Source organism: Aythya fuligula, chromosome 3 (assembly GCF_009819795.1).
Source record: "Aythya fuligula isolate bAytFul2 chromosome 3, bAytFul2.pri, whole genome shotgun sequence".
Classification (NCBI taxonomy): domain Eukaryota; kingdom Metazoa; phylum Chordata; class Aves; order Anseriformes; family Anatidae; genus Aythya; species Aythya fuligula.
The window spans coordinates 25,181,517-25,209,037 of record NC_045561.1 but is presented as its reverse complement, the minus strand read 5'-3'; the positions used below and the strand labels follow the sequence as shown (position 1 = coordinate 25,209,037).

The 27,521-nt window shown below is 36.4% G+C and overlaps 1 protein-coding gene across 3 annotated transcripts in view; it reads right to left on the bottom strand.

The window, feature by feature from the left end:
• Positions 1-679: 679 nt before the first annotated feature.
• Positions 680-27,521, bottom strand: part of MTR (5-methyltetrahydrofolate-homocysteine methyltransferase) — a 45,077-nt gene continuing 18,235 nt past the window's right edge. For all 3 annotated transcript variants that reach the window (XM_032185094.1, XM_032185095.1, XM_032185096.1), the window contains 20 exons: positions 26,818-26,958; positions 25,975-26,160; positions 25,229-25,408; positions 24,129-24,245; positions 23,873-24,013; positions 20,850-20,939; positions 20,051-20,203; positions 19,348-19,455; positions 14,756-14,856; positions 13,257-13,324; positions 12,288-12,408; positions 10,476-10,557; positions 9,627-9,725; positions 8,750-8,825; positions 6,814-6,969; positions 5,946-6,142; positions 3,351-3,551; positions 1,973-2,165; positions 1,025-1,137; positions 680-898 (listed from right to left, as the gene is read on the bottom strand). In XM_032185094.1, the coding sequence (XP_032040985.1) occupies positions 812-898; positions 1,025-1,137; positions 1,973-2,165; positions 3,351-3,551; positions 5,946-6,142; positions 6,814-6,969; positions 8,750-8,825; positions 9,627-9,725; positions 10,476-10,557; positions 12,288-12,408; positions 13,257-13,324; positions 14,756-14,856; positions 19,348-19,455; positions 20,051-20,203; positions 20,850-20,939; positions 23,873-24,013; positions 24,129-24,245; positions 25,229-25,408; positions 25,975-26,160; positions 26,818-26,958 (2,610 nt within the window). In that variant the 3' untranslated portion in view covers positions 680-811. The remainder of the gene's footprint in view (positions 899-1,024; positions 1,138-1,972; positions 2,166-3,350; positions 3,552-5,945; positions 6,143-6,813; positions 6,970-8,749; positions 8,826-9,626; positions 9,726-10,475; positions 10,558-12,287; positions 12,409-13,256; positions 13,325-14,755; positions 14,857-19,347; positions 19,456-20,050; positions 20,204-20,849; positions 20,940-23,872; positions 24,014-24,128; positions 24,246-25,228; positions 25,409-25,974; positions 26,161-26,817; positions 26,959-27,521) is intronic.

Sequence of the window (27,521 nt, the reverse complement as noted above, 5' to 3'; positions counted from 1 at the left end):
TGTTTTATCATAATACAGCATCCCTGATATTGTTCCACCACATTATATCTTTTGATAGTTTTAACTACAGTCATCATCACACAGTAAATTAAAGACCTGAATTATTATTTGGAGAGAAAAACATTATGTACAAGCCCTAAATATGGAGCAGACAGTTGTTTATTTTTTTTTTATAAAAAAGATCTGTTTGTACATTGGTTGTTCTTGGTCACTCAGTTTAAAATTTTTCCTGACTTCACAGAAAAAAATTGCATCATATTTCTGTATGACCTTGACTTGCTAAAACACATTCAAATAACAGAAGACAAACTCTGTTCAACATGTCCACAGCCAATGGGACAAATACTAGGCCCTCATTTCAAAGCCTTCCTAAAGACAGGAGGGGTGTGCAACTTCCACATCTCACCCTACAACTAGTTGCTCAGCTAGAGTATTTGTGCAAAAAATACAAATAAAAGCATATTGCTATGATTAAGAGACCTGCAATGCATTCATGGTCCCAAGTACATGGCATACCTGAAATATATGTTCCTTGATCAAAAATTAGAAACAATCAGATGAAATACTGGATACTGGATGGCAGAAAACCTCTCAGTAGGATTTTCTTGTTGGATTTTTGTTCATTTGGTTTGTTGGTTTGATATTTTTTCTTTTCTTTTCTTTTTTTTTTTTTTTTTGATCAGACCAGTGACAAAAACAAACCATTTCCAACAAATACTAAGGGCAGCGATGAAAGGTAATAGATGCCACTTCATTCTTCCTTCTAGCAAGTGGACCATTAGAAGAAAATGCTTGCCCACGTCTCCCACAGTTATTCAGTATCATATCCCAGAATGGGTCCCAGCCATTTCTCCACCTCTGCCACGGACAATTTTTTTCTCAGTGCATAATCTTCAACCTGAGAAGAGACATGATGACAATTCATAAACTCCAGCTTTTACTGTTGACATAAAAAATTTGGATCACCTGGTCACAAGTTGTTTTTGAATGCTATAACACTAGCACAATGGACAGTGCAAGTTACCTGATCTTTACATATCTTGCCAACAGCAAAATATTTGGATTTGGGATTGGAAAAGTAGAGGCCAGAAACTGCAGAAGCAGGTGTCATTGCTAGTGATTCAGTTAAACCAATTCCTGGAAAAGAGAATGAAAAAATGAAAGCGTTCTTGTTCTCTGAACTGATAAGCTTGAATTCAAAGTCTTTCTTCTGTTGGGCAACTTCAAACAAAATCAAAAAAAAACCAACAACAACAAAAAAAAAAGAAAACAAAAAAAAAGAAACTTTCAGATGAACTAAAAACATAAAACTATTTTTCATTTGTTATCTATTCCGAAGAAAATACATACAGCTTCAAATAAATTGCAGACTTTCATTACAGCATTACTGTAGAGCAACGGTATAGTTTGTTTTCAAAAAAAAAAGTCTTGGACATTTTGGAAAATGGTTAACTAGAGCTTTTGAAGCACCAGAAGGTATTTTGGAATTGTGGAGCTAGAAGTGGAATGTCCAACACACAAAATATCAGAGAAAGACATATAATTTCTTTCTTTCTTACTTTTTTTTTTTTTTTTTTTTTTTTTTTTTAAGTTACCATCTCAAAGTTTCTGTAGTCCAGGAAACAAATCGCTGAATTGGTTTTTATTTTATTTATATCTGGAATGTCTTCTTGCAGCCATAAGGATGGTAGAGTTTTTCTCTCAGTGTAGCAAAACTCTGTTTGCATGCAATCTGCTAATTAGGATTTTGCTAATTCCTTCAGCAAAAGCACTGGCAGTATTTTGAAATTTTTTTTCTTGAATGAGGAAAAATAAAAACAACAATGAAAAGGCAAAGACAGCAATTCCCAGAACTACTTCAGTTCAATTTTTTATGCAGCTCTGCATACCCCAATTCATTGTTTTGTTGGCATTACAATCATTAATTCACACAAATGCTGCTTAAGAATCTTATTAAGGTTGATCCAGTTACCTGTTGTTTCCTCGATGTTTGCAAGTTTCCACATGGTCAGTTTTTCTGTATGGTCAGGCTGGCTTGGATACCCAGGAGCAGGGCGAATTCCATCATATTTAATTCTGCGTAGGTCACAGAGATCTAGCTGCTCGGCACTACAGTAAGCCCAAAATTCCTTTCGAACCCTTTCATGAAGCTCCTCAGCAAATGCCTTGGGATATAGTGCAATTTTTATTATTTTTTTTAAGGGTCATCATAGCACAGTTGAGAAATTTGATTGCATTAAAATTCACATACAGTACTTATTTTTGTAATTCTGATGTTTTAATCTCTTATTGGTAGATGGCAGCGGTTTTTGATGATCCTCCTTTAAAATCCTATGTAAACAAAGAGGTAAGCTAGAGCGATAACTAGAGAAGATAAAGTTAATTTAGTTATGGTAGTGATACATCATTAAAGCACCAAAGACAACAGTCTTGATTATTTTTGGTATCTGCTCCAGGTCTAGCCATGGAAGGCCACATCCTTCTGGCATCCGTGCTATTATCAGATGCAAATAAGGGCTACTGCTCTTTTTCAGCAGAGGATCTTCCTCCAACTGAAAGTAGGTGACAGTTGTTTTTTTGTTTGTTTGTTTTGTTTTGTTTTTTAATAAACCTACTTTTACAGCTAATACTACTGTCAGCAACAGTTGCCTTCAGGAGAAATTTCTACTTCAGTAAATATCTTTGGATGGCATCAAATAATAATTTCCATAACTCTTATGGGTTAAAATATACAACTAGAGCTAATCACATTTGCTCTAAAGTTCCTGTAAATTTTATAGTGGTTACTGATGTGTGAACATGGAGGCAAGCAGACAGATGTAGTGTAGGACAAGGGACAGGACTTTCTAAACCACTTCAGTTAGGGCTTTAAGAGCACGTCTGCCTAAGCCTAAGGCACATTAAGTCAAAAGACTTGTACATGTACACTGCACCCATGTGCATGTTTACCATTAAAGCAGAAGGCATGTTGATGCTATGTCAAGCAATTCAAAAATGTAATTGGTTGGTCTTACCTGGGTCAAAACTTACATTCTCATGTAGATAAAGCACAGTTTAAAAATAGTTTTAATAGTGTTGTTTTAAAATGTACTAAATTGTATTAAATCAAAACTCTCACACACAGCTCAGAGCTGCTTTCGCACTTGGTACATATGGACAGCAGACTCCCCACTGTCTCTGAAGAGGACTCACCTCTCAAGAGAGGTCCCGTAGAACCAGTTCACTTCCAGATTTAATGCAGAGCATACATTAAAGGCAACAGTCTAAGCTTATGCTAAAACTTGACACGGCAAGTTGTCAAACAAACTTAGTACACAGAAAATTTGCAAGAAAACGACAAAACCTCGTACCTCTGCCAACCGATCTCCAAGCGCCTTTACCATTATGATGTTGTACTCATCATCCTGTTTCCTATATTCATTGCACAACTCATCTACACCAAAGCAGGCCACAGCAAACAGGCCTAAGTAGTCACAAATGCCAGAATCCAGCGGTGCTATGAAATCAGAAAGACAGTAATATGGATCTGTGCAGGCAGAGTCTTTTTCAGCCTAAAATAAAAAGAGAAAATAATGCAATAAATCAGAACATTAAAAAAAAAAAGAGTGTACTCGATCTAAACCAGTATTTTTGATCTTTTTTTCTTGATCTAAACCAAGACTATAGGGCTTGAGACATTTCTGACTAACACCTATCTAGTCTTTGAGCCATGACAGCTCTCCTGTCCTTAAATTAGACAGAAAAAACATCTCTGTTCCTCTGAGGGTGTTTGGATCACTAAAAAAAAAAACAAATGTCAAAGGAGAGAGATGCTGTGTTGAGCAGATATAGAGAGATGTTCTGGTTCTATTTACAGCTAGTGAGATTTAACAGCTTATTCTGCAATGTATTACAAAATAGGGAACGGTCTTGTGCCAGCCACTGGGGAAGAAGACAAATTTTCCATCTCTTACAGTCAGATTGTACATTTGTTAACAAAACTGCTGGTTGATAGTTTGCATCCCAATTATGTAAACTGCAGAATTCTTCAGCAACTCCCACTATGGAATGCCCGTGAGAGTTTATAAACATTCACAGTTTCTTATCCTATAAACCATGTGCTCAGTAGTCCAGAAAAAAAAACATGTCTAGGTTTACGCTATCTACATACAAATTGAAACAAAATTCATCCATCATTACCAGTAAACTGAATCCCAAACAAGGTTCAAAGGGGTTTATAGGAAGTTAACACGGGGAGTAGAATATATTCCACTTGTAAATGTATCCAGCTTACAAATAAAGTTATTTCATGGCTATCACTTGGCTGAAAAATCCTCTCCTGGTTTTCTTATTCTGTGACACTGTTTCAGTGTTTAACAATGCTTTAAACTAATTTCCAACTGCAGTTTCATAAAAATTATAAATATAAATACAAAAAAAAAAAAAAAAAAAAAAAACACAACAGAATTCCTGAAAAGCAAAGATGTATGTTCAACAGTTTCTATAGATTACTGGATTACAGAAAGTACCATAAAACTGAAGAAATATTTTTCTGCCTATGTATATGACCTCTATATTAACATTAAGGTTCTTTTGTAATGATCATAGCTAAAGAAAACCCTAAACATATCTACAACTTTTAGATTTTCATCACACGCTTAATGGTGCCAACATCATGGAGAGAACTCTGTGTTCTGAAAAGAAGGTTTTATATAACAAACAGAAGACAGTTATTCTCTTCTATTATGCTCTGGTGAAGCCTTTGCTGAATTACTATGTATGCTAGACTGAAAGACATGTAGCTAAAATAGAGTCCAAAAGAATGGTACCCACAATAATACTCTTAATCTTTGAGAAAAGCCTGACTAAATTGGGAACATATGAAGAAAAAAAGAATGAGGAAAATAACAGTGTTCCAATATGTAAAAAAAAATATGAAAAAAAAAAATCAAATAACACAGTCTTCTTGGGAAAGCATTGGGAAAAGGCCAGGAAAAGAAAGTGTAGTAAACTTGATTTACATGGGATATCAAAATGTTTAACTAGTTAGTAAGGCCCTGGAACAGCCCTCCTTGAACATTTGTGAATACCATTTATATAAATATCTGCCATAGGCTGTCTACTAGATCCACCTCCTTGCAATAGATTATCTATTCCAAAAGCTGGAATAAACTTAAAGCCATGTGTTTCTTAGTACAATTTTGCAATATTGGCACAAGACTGTCCTCATAGAAGACTGTACTCCAGGAATTTAGGTGTTTGTTAGATTTGTTTCTCCAATGTTTGATGACTGCATACATGAACTATAAAGACACCAAATTGGAATGTTGGGAAGAAGTAGTAGAATATGTTGAAAATGTTCGATCTATCAAAATAAATGCAAGCGTATATATGATTAAAGCATAAACACTTAAAGTAGTTATTCTTACAAGCAGAATTAGCAGCAAACTAATTCTAAACTGCCTCTTCATCGAGAGGAATTTTACGTAAGTTGCCAGAAACATTTATCTTCACTGAGCATTATTTTGCTAGTATTATAACTAAAGGTATTTTTAACCTTCAACACATCCAAGCAGAATGCCTCATTAAAAGCAGAATCCAGGGATATTATTAAAGAACTAAGGCTCATTAGATGATTCTAACTTAGCGCACAGAATTTGTGACGAAAACATACAGCACAGTGCTTTCAGATGGCTAAAGTATTAAAACGAGGACAGAAAACACACCGTTATCTAAAGCTGTCAAATACATAAAACATTCTGTACTACTGCAATACAAAATACTACAAATACTACAAGAACCTGGGTCATCACTAATAAAACCATGTTATTAGTGAAAGAAATGGCAGGATGACTGCAGACAGATTACAACAACTATTTTCTGCACAGATTTTATTAGGACACTTGTGCTCTATTCTTGCAATTCAGAAAAAAAATCACTATTTAACAAGTGTTCTGTCATTGTACCTGTTGCCTCAGGCCATGAAATTTTGCTATCGGTTCCGAAGATCCCACTGCCTCTTCTACAGCATATAAATAGATATCATCTTGAACACTTTGAGCTGGCCAGAATCCAACCACACCCCTGCCTTGTAATTTCTTTTGATTGATCAACATTTTCAGCAGATTTTGAGCATCGTTATAAACTCTCTTTGCTTCTTCACCTATCAAAAAAAAAAGAGAACCCTTTAGAAAAGACGTGCTTTCACAAGCAGTTTAAACAGGTTTAAAAATTGCTGAAGATTGGTTCCTTTTCCAGGTAATTTTTTGATGACTGCAACAATGTGTCAGCTACAGCATAGACAATAGCAGTACAATTATGTGTATACAGCTGTAAAAATATACATCTTAAAACAATTGTTAGAGCCAGCACCATTCCAGTAGAGGCAGAGGATGCAGAATGAAGTGAGCAACAGGGAAAATGTGTGTGCACCTCATTACCACAGTGCAGCCAATCCAGAACATTTATTTCTGCGTCACACCTGCAGTTTCATCACGTATTTCAACACCTACTAAAGTTCAGTATCAAAGAGACAGAGCCTTCTTGACATCTTCACCCTTAACAGGAACATGTGTTAATTGCTCTGTCACCATTTTCTGTCATTAAAACACTGCCCTGTATTTTGTAGGTTAATTCTAAATATGATTAAGCACTCTTTCTGCCTCACGTGCCAATATGCCAGTAAGTGTTGTTTTACACAAATGATTTCAGTGACATTTAAGTTTACATGTATTTTTACCACTCCTGTGTATATCAAACCATTCAGAATCTTAATGCAGCATGACAGGTCTGTTAAGATTATCTGCATGCAGTAAATGCAAATTCAATACTTACCTACAGTTTTATCATTAAAGACTTTAGGGAAACCCCGGTTGGGATACTTTCCCCTAAGTTGCCAGACATCAAAGAAAGGCTTCCAGTCAATGTATTCTACTAGCCTCTTCAGGTCATAATCTTCAAAGACTTTTGTACCAATGAATTTTGGTTTAACTGTAGGAATCAAAAGTACAATCTTTCATGAAGGAATTATTTAATACTGCTCTTATACGTATAGCATAACTGATGCTCAGTAGCTTCCATCACTACAACTGAGCTCTTCCCAAGTAATTTTTAGTGCCCTATCCTTCCCAAGTCATACCATACTTTACAGTTATTACATGGATTTTTAAAAAAGCATAAAAAGCCAAAACAAAAAATGCAAGGCCTTCTGTTCTTTCCTATAAATTAATCCTTACTCACTACTGGACTTCTTAGCATATTTCATCAGACAAAATACTCGATCTAAGACCTTAACCAACCTATCCTTACCTACCAGATTTTATGGGCACATGCCATTCATAATTTTAAATCCCACTTTTTATACGCAAACATATTATGTCCTATGGTGTTGTAAATAGCTCTGTTGATTACTATGCAATTTGAAAGAGCTTTTGCAACCACCACACACTTGTTCAGATGCATAGACACAAGTGAAAGAGAGAGATGGATCTTTTATGATGTATCCACAAGCTTTGTACTTGTCTACGCTGTTCACTACTTCATAACGTGACCTTTATCAAAACGAGCTACTGAAAATTAGCATCTTCTTGAGTCTTTGTACTGGTTTTCACTGGGATAGAGCTGATTTTCCTTGTAATGACCAATATGGTGCTATATTCTAGGTTTGTGACCAAAACAGTGTTGGCAACACACCTATGTTTTAGCTATTGCTGTACAGGACTTACAGGGCACCAAGGCCTTCTCTGTTTCTCATGCTGCCCTGCCAGAAAGTTGGCTGGGGTGCCCAAGAAGTTGGGAAAGACACAGCCAGGACAGCTGACCCTATATGACTGAACAAATTTTCCACAGTGTATGACATCAAGCTCAGTAATAAAAGTCGGGGTAATGAGGAAGGGGAGACATCCTGAATTATGGTGTTTGCAGTTGCAAGCAACCGTTCTATGTGATAAAGCTCTGCTTTCGTGGCAGTGGTTGAACATCTGCCTTCTGATGGGAAGCAGAAAATGAATTCTTTATTTGCTTTGCTTGCACACCATTTTTGCTTTACCTGTTAAATTGCCTTCATCTCAACCCACAAGTTTTCTCACTTTTATCCTTCAGATTCTCTTCCCCATCCCACTTGGTACAAGCGAGCAAGCAGCTGACTAGGTCTTAGCTGCCTACTAAGGGGTTAACACACCCCTTGTAAACGAAGTGACAGAAAGCAGTCAAGTGTTAATGCCACTACAGGATGCAACTTCTTGGGGAATGCCATTTGTAATTCTAGTGTTTAGTATTAAAAATAAAACTGGTAGAGAAACTGGTAGCGGGATGGGCAGAAAATGATTTGTACCTCTTTTTCCTTTAAAATGTAAGGGGGAATTGAATACACATGCTGTGTCACAACTTGCATTGCCTGAATGTGGTACATAATGTTTGCATATGAGCCAGTCCAACATTATTTTGGAAAGGGTGCATTAGATTCATATTTCATTGTATGGTATTATGGGAAATTCTGTTTTAGATTTTTTTTTCCAACTTGCTATTAAGTCTTTTTGTTGGTTTTTTTTTTTGAATACTATGAAAAATATAAAGTTGAGACAGGACAGCAAGATTGAACAAAAAAAGTCTGCTCAAACAGACACAAGTTTATTCAAATTGTTACACTATTTCTAACACAGTGCTACTGAAGTCTGAAGTTTAATGAAGCTTTATCAATTTATGTATTATTCAATGTATATATAAAATAAATAAAAATTAAAGACACAGTAAAATCAACAACTAAACTGACCTGGTTTGTGTCCTGATAACCAGTCATTATGGAAACCTTTTCTCCTAGCTTGCTGTAGAGACAAGTATCTTCTTTCCTGTATGAACATTAAGGTTACTTTTATAAAACGACTTATCTTTCAGACAAACTGTAACTATCATAGTGATTATACAGTTTTATTCAAAGATGTCTTCAGGTCAATTCTGACAAAAAATGTATTTTCAGTTCCACCAACTCCCAGCTGAATTCACTGCAAACCTCACTGATCTCATCTTGGTTTACTGGTTCCCTATGCAAAAATGGTCTTAAACTTGCATGGACCAAGTGTTTCTGTTTCTTTACAAGACAACCTCAGAAGCATCAGACATGCTTCTACTAACAGCTTACTACTGTTAATTTGTGCCATCAACTTCTGCATTTCATTCCTTCCTTCTCTTCACTCTCCTAAAATTGCAGCCCCAGCTCTCTACTTTGACATTGCTCAGATCCCTAACCAAAACAACACAAACACAATAGGAAAATTTGGTAGTGAGAAATACTCAGAATACAGCATGGCATCACCAAAAGCAACCAGTGCTACTTCAGTTACCTTAGTGTATTTTCCTGTTTTAAGCTACTACCCTAGGAGCGCACCAGTCTCCTTTAGACTGGTTAAACTGATGTGACTGCCAGCCCCAAGGAGATGTCCTAGATACCACTGACTGTCCATTGAGGACAATACAGAATTTGCCAACTGTATGTTAGAGCCATGAAGAATTTTCCCTTACAGGTCAGAAATTTTTTTTCATAATCAACACAAGTATACCTCAAGGTCTTCATAAAGAGTTGAAACTCAGAGTTAGTAATAATACAAGTACTAGCCACTCCAAACAAGAAGCTAAATTAATTATATTTGTACCTTGAGAGACTCATAGTGTTCTTGTCTAATTTCTTCATATTCCTCTAATATTTCTTCAAAGAAATCATCCTTTACACTTTCATCTAAGAGCTGAGAGCACTGAAAAAAAGAAACGAGAATGCACTAAGTACATATTGTAAGATATTATAGTAATGACACAGTGAGAATTTCAGACTAAGCTATCTGTCTTTAATAATCTAGTTTCCATTAACCTTACACAATTACACTTGACAATACTAAATTGTCTTACCACTGAACTGCAAACTAGATTCAAAATATATTTAAGAGTATGATTATTAGCAAGAATAATGTCCTCCTACACAGTTAGCACTAGCAGAGACCAGCATGAAGATACTCCAAGATCCTAGAGGCTGAAGTCAGAGAAATAACACAGCTCACCCTACTTCTTTCCAGCATGTGTTTTCCCCACTAAGACTACTCATTTGTTTAACAGAAAGCATCTATTCCAAAAAACACCAGTCAGCCATTTCATAGTACTGTTTTCCTGTTGCCATATCACTAACTGCAGCAATATACCCAAAACAGAGAGAACAGCAGATCACATCTAACTACACCACTCCTCATTTTAAAACATCTCAGAACTACAGTCAAGGACTCAGAGTGAATCATTCCACCATCACTAGAGAAATTGGCATGTAAATAAAGGTATCCAATGACAATAAGTGGATTAAGTTTGATGAGATAACCCGGCAGCAGCAAAAAATTTGCTGAAGTGACAGTAGTTTAGAAATTGGTCTTTGCAGTGCCTCTCCAGTTTTCTGCCATAATATTGAATCTTAAGAGGAAAGGATGAGAGGCGCAACAGAAAAGTAGGAAATTAGAACTTACAACCACAACACTCTTGGATGCATCCAGGACATGAATTACAGGTGCACTATATCGGGGGGCAATTTTAACAGCTGTGTGTGTTCTTAAATGAAAAAGAAAGAGATAGAGCATTTCACAACTGAATCAAAAACAAACAAAAAAATACAAAATGCCCAGTGAAAAAAATCCTGACTTAATGCATAATCCAGATCTTCAAAACAAGAAAGCATCCATCTGCTATGCAGGGATGATTAAGCACAGATTTTTAATAATAGGTACACAAACTCTTTACTTCAGAGTATCAGAATGCTTCATAAGTAATGTGCCAACTTATATTGTCTCACCAGCTGACAAAGTCATTAACTAGTTAGTCTGAATATCAAAAATTTCAAAGAGAATATTCCAAACTAGGCTAACAAAAACTGTAATTATATATATATATTTATATATATATATATATATATATATATATATAATCTTTTTTGCTTAGCTTTTCCTCTCCCACACCCTACCTTTTCGATCCGTGAATTAACGTTAATGTAACGCAGTGATGATTGCTTAAATTTCCATGATACTGTACTTCAGAACCTGAGGCTCTGTCTACTCACCTGAAGAAGGAATTCTGCCAGGTGTCAATAAATAGAATAAATTTGCAACTTCTAGGTCAGCCAATTCATTTGCATAAAAAACTCCCAATTAATTTAACATATACTCATATTCCAATCCTACTCATTGAAATACTCAGGATCACTTTTGTATAATAGTACTTAGCTGTTCAAATTAAAGTTAGCAGTCCTGAACTGAGGCCTAAGTGCCTTTTTTTCCTTCAGGTGGTGTCAGATGTTTAAAACACTTGAACATCAAAGTTACTGATGACTACGCAACAGCCATGTAACCAACTGTCCTGGATTACCTTAATTTGTTGGTGCATTTCTGATCTTTATTAAAAAAAAGATACTGTATCTTCAACTTTGATAGGAGCAGACAAAAGAAACGGCATAGTCCTACAGTGGTACTGTATCCTTTTTTTTTTTCTTTTAGTCTATTACCATAATAATACCATTACCATTATTTGTCAGCATCTGAATTTAACAGTATAGTAATAACAGAAACATAATTATAGTAAGATAAGATGAAACTTCACTGTGTAGATTCTATATTCAGAATCCAGTCTCTCTTTCAAAATAATCTAATTTTCCACCTTTTCAAGTATGTATGGTCTACTCATTATAAATGTCTTCCCATTTCAGAGAATAAATGCAGTTGTTTCTTCCTTATCAAGCTCTAACATACACAACCTTTCAGAATGCACACAAAGTTAAACTTAAAACTGTGCAAGTAAAATTAAATATATATTACCAGTGCAATCTTCCATAAAGAATCCTTTTACTTGACGTGTTTTGTAGAAGCTGTGTGCATCTGGGCATATGCACAAGTACACATTTATGCAGAGTTCAAATGAATAAAATTATTTCTGAATACAAGGTATGTATATATATATAATAAAATTATTCCCATATTCAAAACAAAATTTCTGCTGGCAGCTACATTTATCTCTACAAATAAATTTTACAAAATTGTTTAATAATGTTAATTTGACAATAATTCTTAATCTGCAATGCCCTACAGACACGAAAATTATATGAAGAAAGGGCTCCCCTACACCCTTCACTTAGAATAAAGTCCCAAACATTCACTCTCAAGTAAACACATACCAGTATACGTGTTGAGGGAAAAGGAGGGAAAAGGAAGAAAGAAATGGTCATAGGTTTCTCTCCCTAGTTAGCACTATTTTCATACACATTCCCCATCTTCCCAATTGATATATCTTACTTAGAAGTAGTTGCTCCTCCAATCAGCAAAGGAATCTTTATTGCCAATCTCTCCATTTCCTTGGCGACAAAAATCATTTCATCCAAAGAAGGGGTGATGAGACCAGACAGGCCAATTATATCTATTGCAAATTTACAAACATATACACAAAATGTTTAGTAAATCCATTCTAGCATTACATACAAATTACTACAGGAAGCATTTAATTTCTAACTTCACGCATCAGACAAAAAAAAATAATGAAATAGAAAGCATGGTAATCTCTAATCTAGAAGCCAGGTTTCACTTAATTAGAAAGTAAAAGCTTTCTAAGAACGAAGGTTGATTCTGAATCCTCAGTTTAAGACATTTCTCAAACAGTCTTCACAGCTGCTGGACACCTACTGCTCTAGTTTCACAATAAATATACAATGCTTCTGATTAGCAAACTTTAAACCTCAGAAGATCAGCACAGAAATTATAACATTTGCTCTTTGAAACAGCAAATGCTTTCAAACTTCACCACCTCTGATCCATACAAATATTTTCCAAAACGCAATAGACTGTTTCACAGAAACTATAGCTTGGTTCAGAAAGAAAGTTCATTTTTTATTAGAACAATACATTTTGTTTTTCACACTCCTTGCTTTAGCAGGCTGAATGCCAAGTTCTTCTACTGATTTAAAATCCAACACAAAGTTAGTTAACCTTTCCAAGTTTCCATTTATCCATCTGTAAAACAAGTACTAAAATATCTCTCCTGGAGTTGTCCTTTTAATGCAGGTTTTCAGTTCCTTGGGCTAAGTTTCACAGAAATGCTAAATACTAAATACTTGCTTCTGTTAACACAAAAATTTTCATTTACTTGAAGGTAGTCTGACCAAACCACTGACAGCATAGAAATGCAATGAGTAGCCAAAAAAAAAAAAAAAAAAGCAAGTGGGGTTTAAAATTAAATAAGCCAGGAGTACTAATGAAATCTCTCTATACCTGCTTTGTTCTCAACAGCAGCTCTCAATATCTTATCACATGGAGTCATGACTCCTAAATCAATAACTCTGTGAAAAGAAGTGAGATGACACAAGATTCTTTAAAAAAGTAGTCAAATAGTTCTATTAAAGGGCAAACATATTGCTCTTACAATAAATGGCTAACCTAATATTGAAATTAAAATTGAGATTGTGTTTCTCTCAAGACCTCAACTGGGAATTGCAATATAAGAAACACCTGTGGGTCTGGAAAAAATTTCAATACAGAGTTCCAGATGACACAGTTGATAAGAAAATTCAAGTGCAAGAGGGTGGTTTTGGTTTTGAGTAATTTTTTTTCATTTGAAGTCATTCAGGCAATACTAAAAGGTTTTGTGGATATCATACCTTATGTCAGGAACATAAACTGATTCACATCAAGTTTCTTTTGTCTTACTAAAGCCTGTATTTTATGAAATGAGACACTGCACTTCCCTTGCTAGTGCTCTATTCCTATTAGCCCTAGCTAATAGGTTAATTAATAGGTTAAGTAATAGGTTAAGGTTGATTGGGTTTGTTTTTGTTTTTTTCCAAGTGAGCCATGCCAGCCTTCTGGCTTCATTCAGTCTCACTCATGACCATGGCGACAGAAAGCACCATGGCTTCAGTTCACTATGTTTAAAAAAAATAAAAGCTCAAGAAAGCAGATGAATGTACTACATATACACAACACCGGTACTGGCTTCAGCCATTTGTGTTTTAAAACAAGAGACAATTTGGCTCTTTTTTAAAGAACAAGTTACAGACAAGTCAAAAACAAAACAAAATGAATGAGTGATAAGACAGTTCCAAAGCATTCAGTTCTGCACAACATTTGACAGACACTTGACAAAAGACTCATGGAAACGACCATTCATTCCAACACTGCTGTCAACCCTGCATTACGTATATTAGGACTTGAAAGCACTGACTTGTCTTGAAGTCCCAACTTTTGAAACACAGAATTAGGATTAGAATCTCATCTCTTAATTACAAAAACATACCACCATGAGTTTAAAACCTTGTAGTTAACAAACAGCTTGAAAAACATACTAAGAGGTTCATCAGAATGTTACAAGACTTGCTTTTTCCCAACACACCGCAAAGCACACAGGCAGTCTTGCTTAATACAGTTATCCTGTGTGTTTTTTTCCAGGTATTAATCTTCTATGTTTAAGACATTAAACTTATATTTAACTAATATTACGTGCAAAAACTTATGCTCTGACCTATATTTGAGTTCAATTGTTTTCATCTCAGATGCCAGTTTATTAGGGCATTACAAAAAGATGTTATATTCCCTCTTGCCTCCACATTAGTAATAGGTGGTATGATCCGCATTTCCTACTACAACTAGGGTAACAGGCCAGTTCCCAGTAAATGCCCACCTCTATTATCATCACAGCTGCAGCCAGCCTAGTATATGAGTAAGTTAGCCTTAATACGGTTATGTTCCCAGCTACCTAGTTTTAGTCTCTTTACCTGAAGTTGTTGCAGCCCAGAACAACTCCCACAATGTTCTTGCCGATATCATGTACATCGCCTTTCACAGTTGCTAGTACTATTGTACCATTGTAAGGATCCTGAAAGTTGAGCAAATAGCACACAAGTTAAATTACTCATAAGCCTCAGCATTCCCTCGGGATCAGCAGAGGTAATATATCCAATATTAAAAGCTATCTTAAAAGATGCAGGTAATAAAAATTCACACAAGAAATACTCATGCAATTCAAGCGCACGCTATTCAAATACATTTAAAAAAACAGCAAAACCATGAAAAAAACACATCTGAATAGCACTCTGTGTAGTGCAATAACTGAACTCCTCCATTCCTCACCAATAAACAGTTTAAATATTTAGAACAATAGGGTAATGAAGGTTCACGATCACATGCCTGGTCATGCATCAAATGTAATCTTCCAATGCAACACTGAGAGGAACGACAGGAATTAGGAAAAGCAAAAGAGATTAATTTTTTATGCAACAAAAATAGCAAGGAACACATTTCAATGTGCTCATCAGGCTATTTCAGACTGCCCAAGCTGAACAAACAAGCTGGAAAAACAATCTTGAAGAAGGGAAGGTGCACCACCACAGATTGATCCTAGGTCAGACAGCATTCAGCCCTGACAAAGAGGCCCTGCCAGCAGCACAAAGGCCAATCTTCTCTACAGCAATTCTCCAGCAGGACAAGGCCCTTCGTGATAGGCTTTTAGTGGTGTCGTTAGTGTTGCCATTTGGAGCAGCTCCATTTTATCACAATACCACATTTGAGTTGGTGCGGGATGAGACCCAAGTAACAGACTACCTGAGTTGTGAGTTGCACAGAATTTAATTCAAGTGGAAACCTGAGCACTTTGGGTTTTCAAACTACCACTTTTCCAGTCAGTACCTCATCTCCTTGGCAGGCAGATGGCAGAACTGGGGAAGAAGACCCTTCTACAAAGCATGTTATATTCATTGACACTATCAGATAGCTCTCTACTTCATGACTCTACATTGCCTTCTGTAATTGCCATTTTCTGGGGGAAAAAATACCTTTACATATTACCAAGAGTGATATCAGCATTTCCCATGGTCCTAATACATTTGTTAGGACCCTGGAAATTCTCACCAATGCTGCTGTTTACTAAACATTATTTACTATCCTCTGCCCAGTGTTCCTGTTTTACAAAAGACCACGAAACCGAGAAAGCAAAAGGGATGCAAGTCAGCCATCCCTGTGCAATGAAAAATGTTACATCTCAAAATAAATTTCTAGAATGTGAGAGAAAACTAGAGACATTAATGAAGGGCTGAAAGATGAAAAAAAAAAGCTGCCCCCAATAACAACTGATAATTTAACTATCAATTTATACATAAGCAAAAAAAAAAAAAGGGGGGGGGGGAGGATTTATACAGAAGAGGGAAAATGCGTGCTGAGCAGCAAACAACATGGGCCAGAGCACACAGTATTTTAAATAAACCATATTTAGGGCACACTGTGATTTCAGTTGTCTCAAGCAAGAAGGTCCTCAAGTTCTGGGCATACATCCAAAGGGCTTCTTTTTTTTATCTTGATAGAGATCCACAGCCACAGCTATTTATCCTCAAATGTAACTATCAACACTTTGCATTTCCTGGCAGTCTTGGACTAAAACTGTCTTGGAGGTTACAGTAGTCTGGGTAACATCAGACAGATCAGCTACCAGAGTCTGCAAATCATTTTCCTCTGAGTCCACATCTAAATTTGGGGATAAATACAGCTGATTCTTCTCTCTCGCCAGTTTTCTCTGCGGTGACAAAAACATTCACAGAGGAAGACCAAACCCTTCCTCAACACAAGGTGGAGAAAGCAGAGGACGGAGGCCCTACTTTTTTCCCTCCTGCCCTCTTCAGTCTCACACAATACCTCACCATCATCTCTTGCTATAGTTTTGAGGACCTCTCAGATTCCACTTCCCATTTTTTAGCCAGAGGACTAAGTACCACAGTAAGTCCTAATCCCCTGCCCATGGAGGCAATAGGGTAATGATTTTCACTGACTTCAAATATCCCCAGAACAAGCCAGAAGGTGCCAAGTACCAGCATTGTCATCTGCATTAAAATAAAGAACAGCACGAGCAGGAGAGAGATGACGCATAGAAAAGTGACTCATGACAACAGAGAACAGATCTGCTTGATGTATTAGAGAGAAGACACCATCTTTACATCCAGAAAAGAGACTAGGCATTCTCCTTCCATTGAAAATAGTCAGGATTGATTATCAGGTTATTTTTCTTTCTAAAATGCTAGTTGTATTCATTACATTCATGTTTGACAAGCATTCAGCAGATCCACAGCAAATGGGAAGATATACTGTAAAATGATTTCAACAGAGGAATTAGGAACCATTCAAAAATCCACAGAAAGAAAGCCAAAGAAAACACATAAATATCCCCTATTCTCTAGACTCTGACTTTTTTTTTTTTTTTTGTGCTAAATACCAGATTATGATAAAAGGTATTGCCTCTGAGAACTCATGAAGACAATGTAATGTTCCACAGGACTAGAGAGGAGTTACTGCACATTAAACATAAATCTCATAGTCTGACAAAGTCAAGAGTGGACGAAAAATATTTAACAACCAAAACTGAACCTATCACATAAATACAGTAAAGCAGAGATTAGTATTTGAAGAATGGATTTTGTTCAGTTCTTCTGAACTCATTTCTACCGCATACAATCTTGTTAGTACAGAAAAACAAGGGATGTCCTGTATCTTTGTGTTCCAATGCTCCTATCACATACTCCATTAATCAGATTTGGAAGAAATTACTTCAAGTATATGTACAGGTAGATGATGAAACTTTTCTCACAGAGGAATCGCCACCAGTCGGCTGTCAAAAAGTAAACACCATGAAGGAATCTGAATCTGAAAATCATTTGGTATTTTCAACAGCAACCTAAAATTAAAAAAATGTTATGCATTGGATAATATATGGATGATATTAAGGGAGGGGAGAGACTATGTGGAAGAATAGAAGGATAGTAGGATTCAAGATCAACTTGACAAATTGAATAAGCATTCGAAAAGCAGTAGGAATTCATTAATAGGGCTGCCAAGCACAGCATATAGGAAAGAAAAAAAGAAAGAAAATGTAAAATGGGGAATACTTGATAAAACAATGTAAATACAAGACTTATTACAGGGCAAAAATTATCTTACAAGTCAATACAGAAACCAAAAGGCCCAGTGCTGCAGAATGTCAGATACTTGGGCACTAGTAAGGCCTCAGCTAGAAACAGGGCTGGCTGGATGCCCTCCTGAAGCTTCTCCATGTAGTAAGTCACTGAAAAAAGCTCTTAAATTTCAGAGGTAATATACTGTTATGCTTCAATACCATTACATTTTCTTCCTACCACAATCTAACTTAAGTATCTTTTCACTGAAATTTAAGCCCCATTTACTCTTGATAGAATGCAGAAAACTTTACCACTTTATTTTCTGCAGGTATGTCTAGAATATGAAAACTATATGGTAAGTCTGAAGGCAAACAAATACAACCAAACTCCCACACTTTCATTGCAGATTACATTGTCTACACTTCTGATCATTCTTAATGCTCTTTTCCAAGACCCTTTCATTAGTTCATGCATTTTCCTTGAGTACGACTTTCAAGATGGAATGCTGCTGACCCTTGTCCTATCAATGGGCTTAGTGCTGGATGGAGCGGAGAAATCACTGTGTATTACACACATTTATAAGTTCTAGGTTGTTATTTTATGGTTTTTTTGTTTGTTTGTTTTGTTTCCCAGTCATAAGACACTGAAGATTTATATGCTATTCATAACAACTACAACCCTCTCTGGGAAGCTACTACCTACTCAGTTATGAACAGTCTTTTATTTGTGTCATTTGTATATTTCTGTTTCTATGTTATTTCTTGCATATCTCCTGTACTGTAGTACAAGTGATATTCAGAAACTGGGGGAAAAAAATCATGTATGAAAAGACGACTATATTCAGATCCTGTTTTTCGTAAAACATTTGTCACCAACCACTTGGTCACAGCTACACATACAATGAGAATACTATTCTATCATAACAAAAGGTCTTGCAACATATCTATTAAAAAAAAAAGAATTTGGTTTGTTTAGCTGGGAGAATGTTCAGGGGAAAGAGCTGGAAAAAGAGAAACACACTAAAAGGCTCTGAACATTCAAAAGTGAGTTCTAGAGTTTACCAAGGGCAAATGGCATCAGTTGGCATAATTTGCTACAATCCATGTTAAAAATGTTATAAATAAATAATACTACAATTATATGTCTACAAAAGCACAAAAAGTTAAGTAAGACCAGAATCAAGGGCCTACAAAAGCTTTTAGCATCATGAAACTTCTGACAACAGGTTAGGCACACACTAAGCAAAGTTTCACAAAATGCGCACTTCGTACATTTCAGACTAACTACAATATTAAGCCCAAATTGGCAGTTTCCATATGACTGGATCAACTTTTCAGCATAAAAGCTGAATAAATACCATTAGCAAAAAATAATTTCAATTTTTGTCACGGCATGCTACAAAAGAGTTACTGCATAAAGGACTGTCTTGCCTCTTGTTCTGTGCTGCCCTGTTCAGCTCTCTTTTCCTCTCTTTCTTTTTCCATATAGGGAATAAGGTGGCCAACTGCTTTCTTCATAACTCGAGCAGATTTTATCACCTGCACAGATAAATGGAGGAGGAAAGAAACAGCAATAAAGATCAGATATAGGAATAATCTAAAGTTCCTCATAGCTTTCTTTTAAACCCATTCAAACAATCAACAAAACTTCATTTGTAAACCCAGATCCCAGCTTTACGGGGCATTCTTTAGCAACAGACTGCTGGCCCTATTGGGTTAATGGCCTACATATGACACTTGCTTTCACAATGCAGTCCTTTGGATCACTCACAACTGAATGAAAAGCTACTAACAGGCCCAGACTTAGAAGGTACTACCCAGAGCAGCCTGATGGTAATCAAGTGAGTTTAGATTTTTTTTTTCTTCGTTTGCTCTTTTCATGCATCTAGATTTAAAACTACATTTCAAATAAAGCAAAAACACTGAGAGAGAAAGGAAAGAAATATATAAAACTATATAAAGAAATTCAAGTTCCAAAGTACAGAAGAAATGAGGCCACTTCCTAACACTGTCAGAATTTTCACAATTCGAGAGCTGTATCTGAAAACGACAGACAACATAGAATGCTTTGGCTACATTTTGCAATGTTAGTTTTTGCCAAATCAGAAAGTACATCACGTCATGTTGTCTTTACCTGAGGCAGAAACATCTTCCCAGCACCAAAAAGATCACCAACAATTTTCATGCCATTCATCAAAGGTCCTTCAATTATATTTAGAGGCCTAGGATATTTTTCCTGATTTAATCTCGCTTCTTCTGTATCTGCAGTGACATACTTCTCAATGCCCTGGGGGGGGAGGAAAGTAAAAGCTTTCATCTTTCTAAAAATACAACTTATATTCTTATATTCATGCTGAAAAAAAAATCACAATCAATATACACACAGATAACTTTAGATATTACTACTCTAAGAATACCTCTAATCTGTATTTAAAATAGGTTTTCTTGAGAAACAAAAAACCATAGTTTTAAGGAACAAAGTTATTTAAATCAATAGTCCCCAGTATAAGTGGGTCTGTTTGTTTTTCAACTATGTCATAACAGAATTACGCATTTACACAAGGACAGCTCCCTCAGCACTAATGTTACCCAGTGCAATACCATTAAAAAACAAAATACAACACCAAAAAAAAAAAACACCATACAGTACACTGGAAAGTAAAAACAACATGAACAACATGTTCCACCAACACTATGAGAAAAAAATACTAAGGGTCAAAGACTTCATTCAGCTTATGAAGCTTAAAGGAAAATCACCACAACTCTCTGTTAATATATTTAATTAATGTATTTAATTAGTAAAGTGTTCATTATTAATATATTTTTTAAAAAGAATAGCAGCAGAGGAATTTTTAAGCCAAGGGTGTCTATTATAGTTTAAGAGCTGGAATTATACACCTGTTTGGGCAGGACAATTTTCTGCACAGATTCACCTTTATGAGAGCATATTCCAGCCTCTCCTCCACGGAGCTTTTCCGCCATTCATCAGTATGTATCACTTTCCTTCCTCCTTGGGCATGATTCTGAAAAGAAAAAGATAACCATAGGAGCTTGCCAACACAATTACAACTATGGGCTTTAGTTTCAGAAAAATTAAGGTAATTAAGTACTGATTCACAAAATAATTTGAGATTATTCTAAAGGTTTTTGAGTGTGTTTTTTTTTATATATATATACATGCAAATCACATTGCAAACACATGTGATGTACTGCAGACACTTAGTAGGTCTATATCACAGAGAGTACTTATTTCAGTGAAGACATAAACAAGAAAAAAAAGAGGGAGAAGTTCTAATAATTTTCACACTTAAAAATGATGAAATGACTAATCCTCAGGGTTTTACTTCTGGGAACATAATTTAAATTGATTTCTGGCCCACACACTACACTCGATTTTAAAATTCTAATTAATTTGGCACTAATTCAGTTACTGCTGGAGTAGGTTATATTATTCCTTATCACAGATGTTTTCAGTCAGAAGGCCTATGGAACTACTGTTTGTCTTGCACACAGACAGGCTCAAACCCTCTCACATACTCTCTTTGCCGCATACTCCCCATCTCCCTTCTCCTTTGCTATGAATGCAAAGGCCAAAAGGCCTTCACAGTGCAAGAAAGCTCACAAGCACCCACCCCAGGAAGGCTCATGGAGAAGTACACTATCCATTACTTGAACCACCACACTTCAGACAAGTCATTTATTTTTGTCCCTCAGTTATACCATGTAATCTAATGCCTTTCATTCCCAATGAACCTCCTATACTTTTGAGTACTCACCTGTACCTTTTAAAGATAAAGCTATGAGGAAAAAAGTCATGGAAACTAGATCTCACTCATTAGAACAGAAATCTGAACAAGTCTTCAATTATACAAATGTTAGCCAACTTCACAGCTTCTCATTACCATGCCTAATTCCACTTGTAGGTCTCGCTTTTAAAAAGACAATGAAAGAAGGAATGTGTTGACCACAGAGATGGTAGAGTCTATATCTTCAGGTGCAATAAAAAGCCAACTGAACACATCCCTGAGCAACCTGCTCTTTCTGACTCTGCTCTGAGCAGGGGCATTGAACTAAAGGATCTCCAGAAGCCCCTTCCCACTTCAGCCCTTCTGTGAAAAGGTATGAAGTACTCCTGAACCTCTGGACACAGTCTTCAGGAAGGGAACCATTCCAAGCCGAAAATAACCCATGGAACTATAAGGCAGTCAGTTCAGGGACCAGACCACAGTGGCAAACACTATATGCAGACCATTAAAAACAAGATGATTATATTGCATGCCGAGGATGAAAAAAAGCCAAAAAAAAAAAAAAAAAGGCTTTAGAAGTACAACTACCACTGCCATAAATGGGATGATGTTCGAGATTAAAAGACATATTCCATAGAGTGTGTATCTGCAAACTTCAGACAAAAATTCATCTCCTAAATTCACAAAGATTAAGTTCTTCACTCTCCCAAAATACCTAGTATTCAAGCGACTGGCAAGGTACATTACTATCACCTGAAGGAACAAGGAGGGCACTTTAATAGAGGTGCAATACTTGAAATGGGACTGCACATTGTATATTCCTTGTGCAGAATAAAATAAAAACAACTTACAAACTTACTGAATAATGAGTGCACTTTTGTACTAAAAACTACTTTCTTTTGTAAAGAAAGCCTTTAGGCAAAAGAACTTAGAGCCATTCCGTTTCACTAAATCAGAGAAAAATCTGAATAAATATTTTGAAATATGCCTCCTTATGGAATAATACGCCTCATTAGCTCTAAGTGACCACCTATTTGGCCACTCACATTTCTCCAGAGCTGAGATGAAACCTAGTCAGGATGCTTACTTTCAGTGAAACCCTGAAAGTTGCAGGTTTTGCTAGGATTTTAACTTTTAATAGAGCTTTTGAAAGTGTTCTGAATCAAGAGTCTCTTTTGAAAAGATTCCAATATTTGGAACATTAACAATGGCTACCCGAACTTCTAGACCTACGAGTCTATTCACATCTCAAATTTCATGCTCCACTTAGATTCACATTCTGCTTTCTGTGAAAACACTGCTTAAGCATTCCTTTTCTCTTGTAGTTCTTCATGTAACTCTGTCTACTGTAATGGTAAAACTCTTCTACAGACAAGATCTCTCACAGGTGAATTATGAGCACCATACAAAATAGCCTAAGCACAAGGGATAGGGAGAGTCTTCTTGCACTGGTTTTCAAAATGCTGCCCTTGTTCCTAAATATCAGGCACCACCATAGTACAAATTACAAACCAGAAATACAGAAATAATACTACTACAAAATACAAAACAAGTGGATATTGCACACTTAAACCTAAGAATCCATCTCACACTCAAGAGATTTTTGCTGCAGGTTCAGTTCAGAACAGGATTTAGCCAGTCATCTTATGGTTGATAACCTGGAAACCTTCAGGTGTGTAACCTGTGTCTTTTGCCACCACCACCGCAACAGGATTTCAAAAACATTTGACAGCAGATCCCCACTTTGACTTGAAATATGTAAACTGGAAGCCAGGAACTTCACCTTTTATATATACTCCAAGCAAGCCATCACCACGAGAGAGAGGGATCTACTCTTTGCCTCCCACAGCGCAATTGCCTATTATGCTTCATCTCCAAGATTTGATTTGGTTGTTTGGGTTGGCCTATTCTCATTTTGTTTCTTTTACTTTTATTAAGAGAACCCCTATGCAACTTCTCCTGAAGCATCAGAACTATGTTCCAGGATCTTCTGGGGCAGCTGCAAAACTGGACGGGTTCAATCCATTAGAGATCACATTTTATTCTGTATTAATAACTAACCACTTGTAGTATTATTAGTAACTTCCAACACCCACCTTTAGATTGACACACGTGCATTTCATAGGCTGTTCCTCCCTATCATCAACAGGGAGGTGTTAAAGCCCAGGTGCTAAGCTAACAACTCTCCAAGTCTTAAAATTTGAAGTTACCTGAGCATAATGTAAAAGTTTCTCTGTCGCATCAGGATCTTTGTTCCAGATTAAATTCTCACATAGCTGTAGCAACTCCTTGTGGATATCATCATATACTGGCAGATTCCCAGCATTCACAATTCCCATGTCCATGCCATACTGGAAAAAACAAAACACAAAGACAACCACTATACAGGATCCCCTAAACAGGACTGTCAGATATGGCACTCCATTGGCCAAGCACAAACGTACAAAGGCCAAACATGTATCATACCTTAATTGCATGGTAAAGGAACACTCCGTGCATTGCTTCACGAATGGCATCCATTCCTCGAAAGGAGAAAGACAGATTGGAAAGACCTCCACTTATCTTAGCTCCTGGCAGTGTTTCCTGTGAGTGTTGCACACAAATTTTAGAAAAGGGCTTTCCAAAAAGAAAACTTAAGCAAAGCATTCAGCCCTGAGCAGTGATGAATTGGCTATACACCCCTTCTCTCCTTCTTATTCCACATCCTTCTAATTATTTAAAATCATGAAAAACAATTCAAAATTCTGTAGAAAAAGCTACAAATACAAGGAACGATGCATCCTAGATGTATGTAAACAACTAGTATGGGTCCCATGGTCATTGGTGCTGTTCTAAACGTATAGGTCCTCCCCTCGCAGGATTCCAGATGTTCCCCCTGCAGATTCATTGTGGGCCTTCCATCTCCCAAACATGCCCCTCCTCTGGATACAGGAGCAACCTACCTGCCTGCTCCCATGACTCAGGAGCAGGCAACAGCTGAGCTGCTAACCTCAAGAGTGCATATTTCCATCCTAAAGTCCTGTGGTGATAAGATATCCAGTGCAGATGTTCAAGCCCCAGACTGCTACTAACAGAGCATCTCCAGATCAACTAAGTCGCCCTGTGAAATGCAACAGTAACGCTTACTTAGCTGTGTTCAGGTGTCTTCGTTGCTGTCTTCATTGCTGTTCCTCCTTACAAGTATTTTAGTTAAATAAAAGGTCAGGTTATAGCACAAACCCAACCACAGTAACTGAAATTACGTTAATTTAAAAGGACAGCTTTCACAAGCCTTCGAAGAGGTCCTTTTGGCCATAACACTGAATGTGACTGTAACCTCATTTAATTGATATAGTATATTTACATCAGAGTTAGCAGGTTGAAAAATATTTATACAACTACTCAAAGCTCTACTGGAAACACAGCAATACTGGGAAATGTCTGCACTTCAGAGGAAAAGTCCCCTTGATAATTTAAAAGGCCTATTATTTTACTGCAATGCTTTGTTGGTGGTGGTAGTCTTTGTTTGCTTTCCTTTTAAATAATCCCAATAAAATTCTTGGAGTTAAAGTAAACTTACAACTCACTTTTATGACTTTAGTAGCATTGATAAAATTAATAGCATATAGGTTATGTTCTTCCATTCCAGTCCCTATGGTCAAAATATTAGGGTCGAATATTATATCATTTGGATTGAAGCACACTTCTTCCACAAGTAGGTGATAAGCTCTGGAACAGATTGCAATCTTAGTTTCTGTTTCTGTTGCCTGGTAAAGAAAAAGAATTCTGACGTGTAAGTTACACAAAAAATAAAGCCCCCAGAAATTATGTACAATTCCACCAAATCAAAACTGAGGAATCCCAGTCTGAACATCATGAATGATGAAAAAGATCATATGCAATAATTTTGTATTAAAAACACCACTTCCACCACACATGTATTTGGAGTTTTGATTCAACTCTAAAAATACTTTTGTTCCTCAACATCCCACCATCCTATGCAAAGTTTTAATATGCATTTTTTGAAAGAACTAAATGAATTCACAGAAGTTCCACTTACATGCAAAACTGTTTCTGGACTAAAAAAAATATCTTTTATCAAGGAGGAAATAGTTCAACACGTCCGAATAGCAAGAGAGACACTCTTGTGCTAGCAGAGCTATACTTGGAGCAGAACTTGAATTCCTCAAACATGAGAGCAGTACAAGGAATGATTACATATCAGGGTCAAAACTATTGCTAAGACTATATATAGACCTCTTTAAATCACCTGTGCCAATGAAACAAAGCATTACACTCTAGAAGAAAATGATCTCCTTTAACAAATGCTCACCTGACCCACTTCATCAAAAGCCATGACAACCACAGCTGCTCCATACAACTTAATTTTCCTTGCTTTCTCCAGAAAGTCTTCTTCACCTTCCTTCAGACTGATGCTGTTTACAATGCATTTTCCTTGGCAACACTTCAAACCTGCCTCAATCACTGAAAAATTTGACGAATCAATGCATAATGGCACCTGTAAAGAACAGAGAAGTGAGCAGAGGGATACACACAAGTTATGAGTTAAGCATTCCACATGTTGCTTGCCCATTTGGACATAAAAATGCAAACAACATTTAGCATTATTTATGAATAAAAAGCCTTTCAGATGTTTTTTCTGTAGATTCACTTTGCTTTAAACTCAAAACCCAGAGCAAATTTAACTCAAAAGTTCCTATGGCAATTCCATTACCTATCATAGAGACCTCTGTTTCTCCCCATACTATCTTGGATTTCTGGATGAGATGCTCACTTTCAGAGAGTGCACTCTGCAGAACCATCTTTTAAAGACAGCCTATATCAACAGTAATTCTAAGTTTTGTCTTAATACGGTTATGCACTGCCAATATACAGATATGGCTCATAACTGCTGCAAAAGGAACCTATATTCAGTTTTTCTAACCAATGAAAAAGAATAACAAAATTAGCTGAAATCAGGTACAGACTGTTAAAATCTCTGTTCCCTCCAACAGCCTTCTCTACTACAATACCTTTTCCCCATTAGGTAACATCTACATTTGCTTGTTAAGCATCTGAACTGGTTACTAAATAAATCAGTTTCAAAACTTCTGAAAGGCAGTTTCCAACTCAATAAGGTGTTCCTTTTTGTGCTTTGGAAGGACTCAGTTACAACCTTTGCAATATCAGGTTCTGAAGAGATCAAGTTACAAAATCTGGTCATTGCGGCAGGACCATCCAGCATCCCATCATCCATATTGATGTCAAGAATCTGGGCCCCCATCTCAACTTGCATTTTGGCTACACTCAGGGCTTCCTAAAGAAGAGATTCAAAACAAACAAAAAAATCAGTCAGCAGAAAACAGCCTAGTCATTCTCACATAACATTTTACCTCTCCAAAATAACTGTGTAGCCCTACAAAGCATCAAAATAAACATTTGAAAGTTCATAGGACAGTCCTTAAAAGCATATAGAAATGGTTCGTGATGTATGGCAATGTACAAAAGTTGTTAGTACAGCACAACTGATAATTACTTTATTCACAAAAATATGACACCATAGATCTAGCATGACTGATTTTTGACAGCTGGTCATACACATAAATAAAAGAGCTAAGATTTGCACAGTAACAAGGACTTGTGATTGCCATCATTACAGGAAAACAGTTTCTGTGATGGTATGAAATAAGGGTCTGGCGTCACAAGCTATGTGCTTTTATAACACAGAGTACTTTATTTCTGGAAATTGTTTGGTATTTTTTCCAGCTGCAGAATAATCATCAAGTACTAAGAAACTAAAGCTCTCCCTCCAGACCAAGTAATTATTTAACACCCATATCTGCTAACTTTCTCTTTTTTGTCCCTCTGTCAACTGACAAG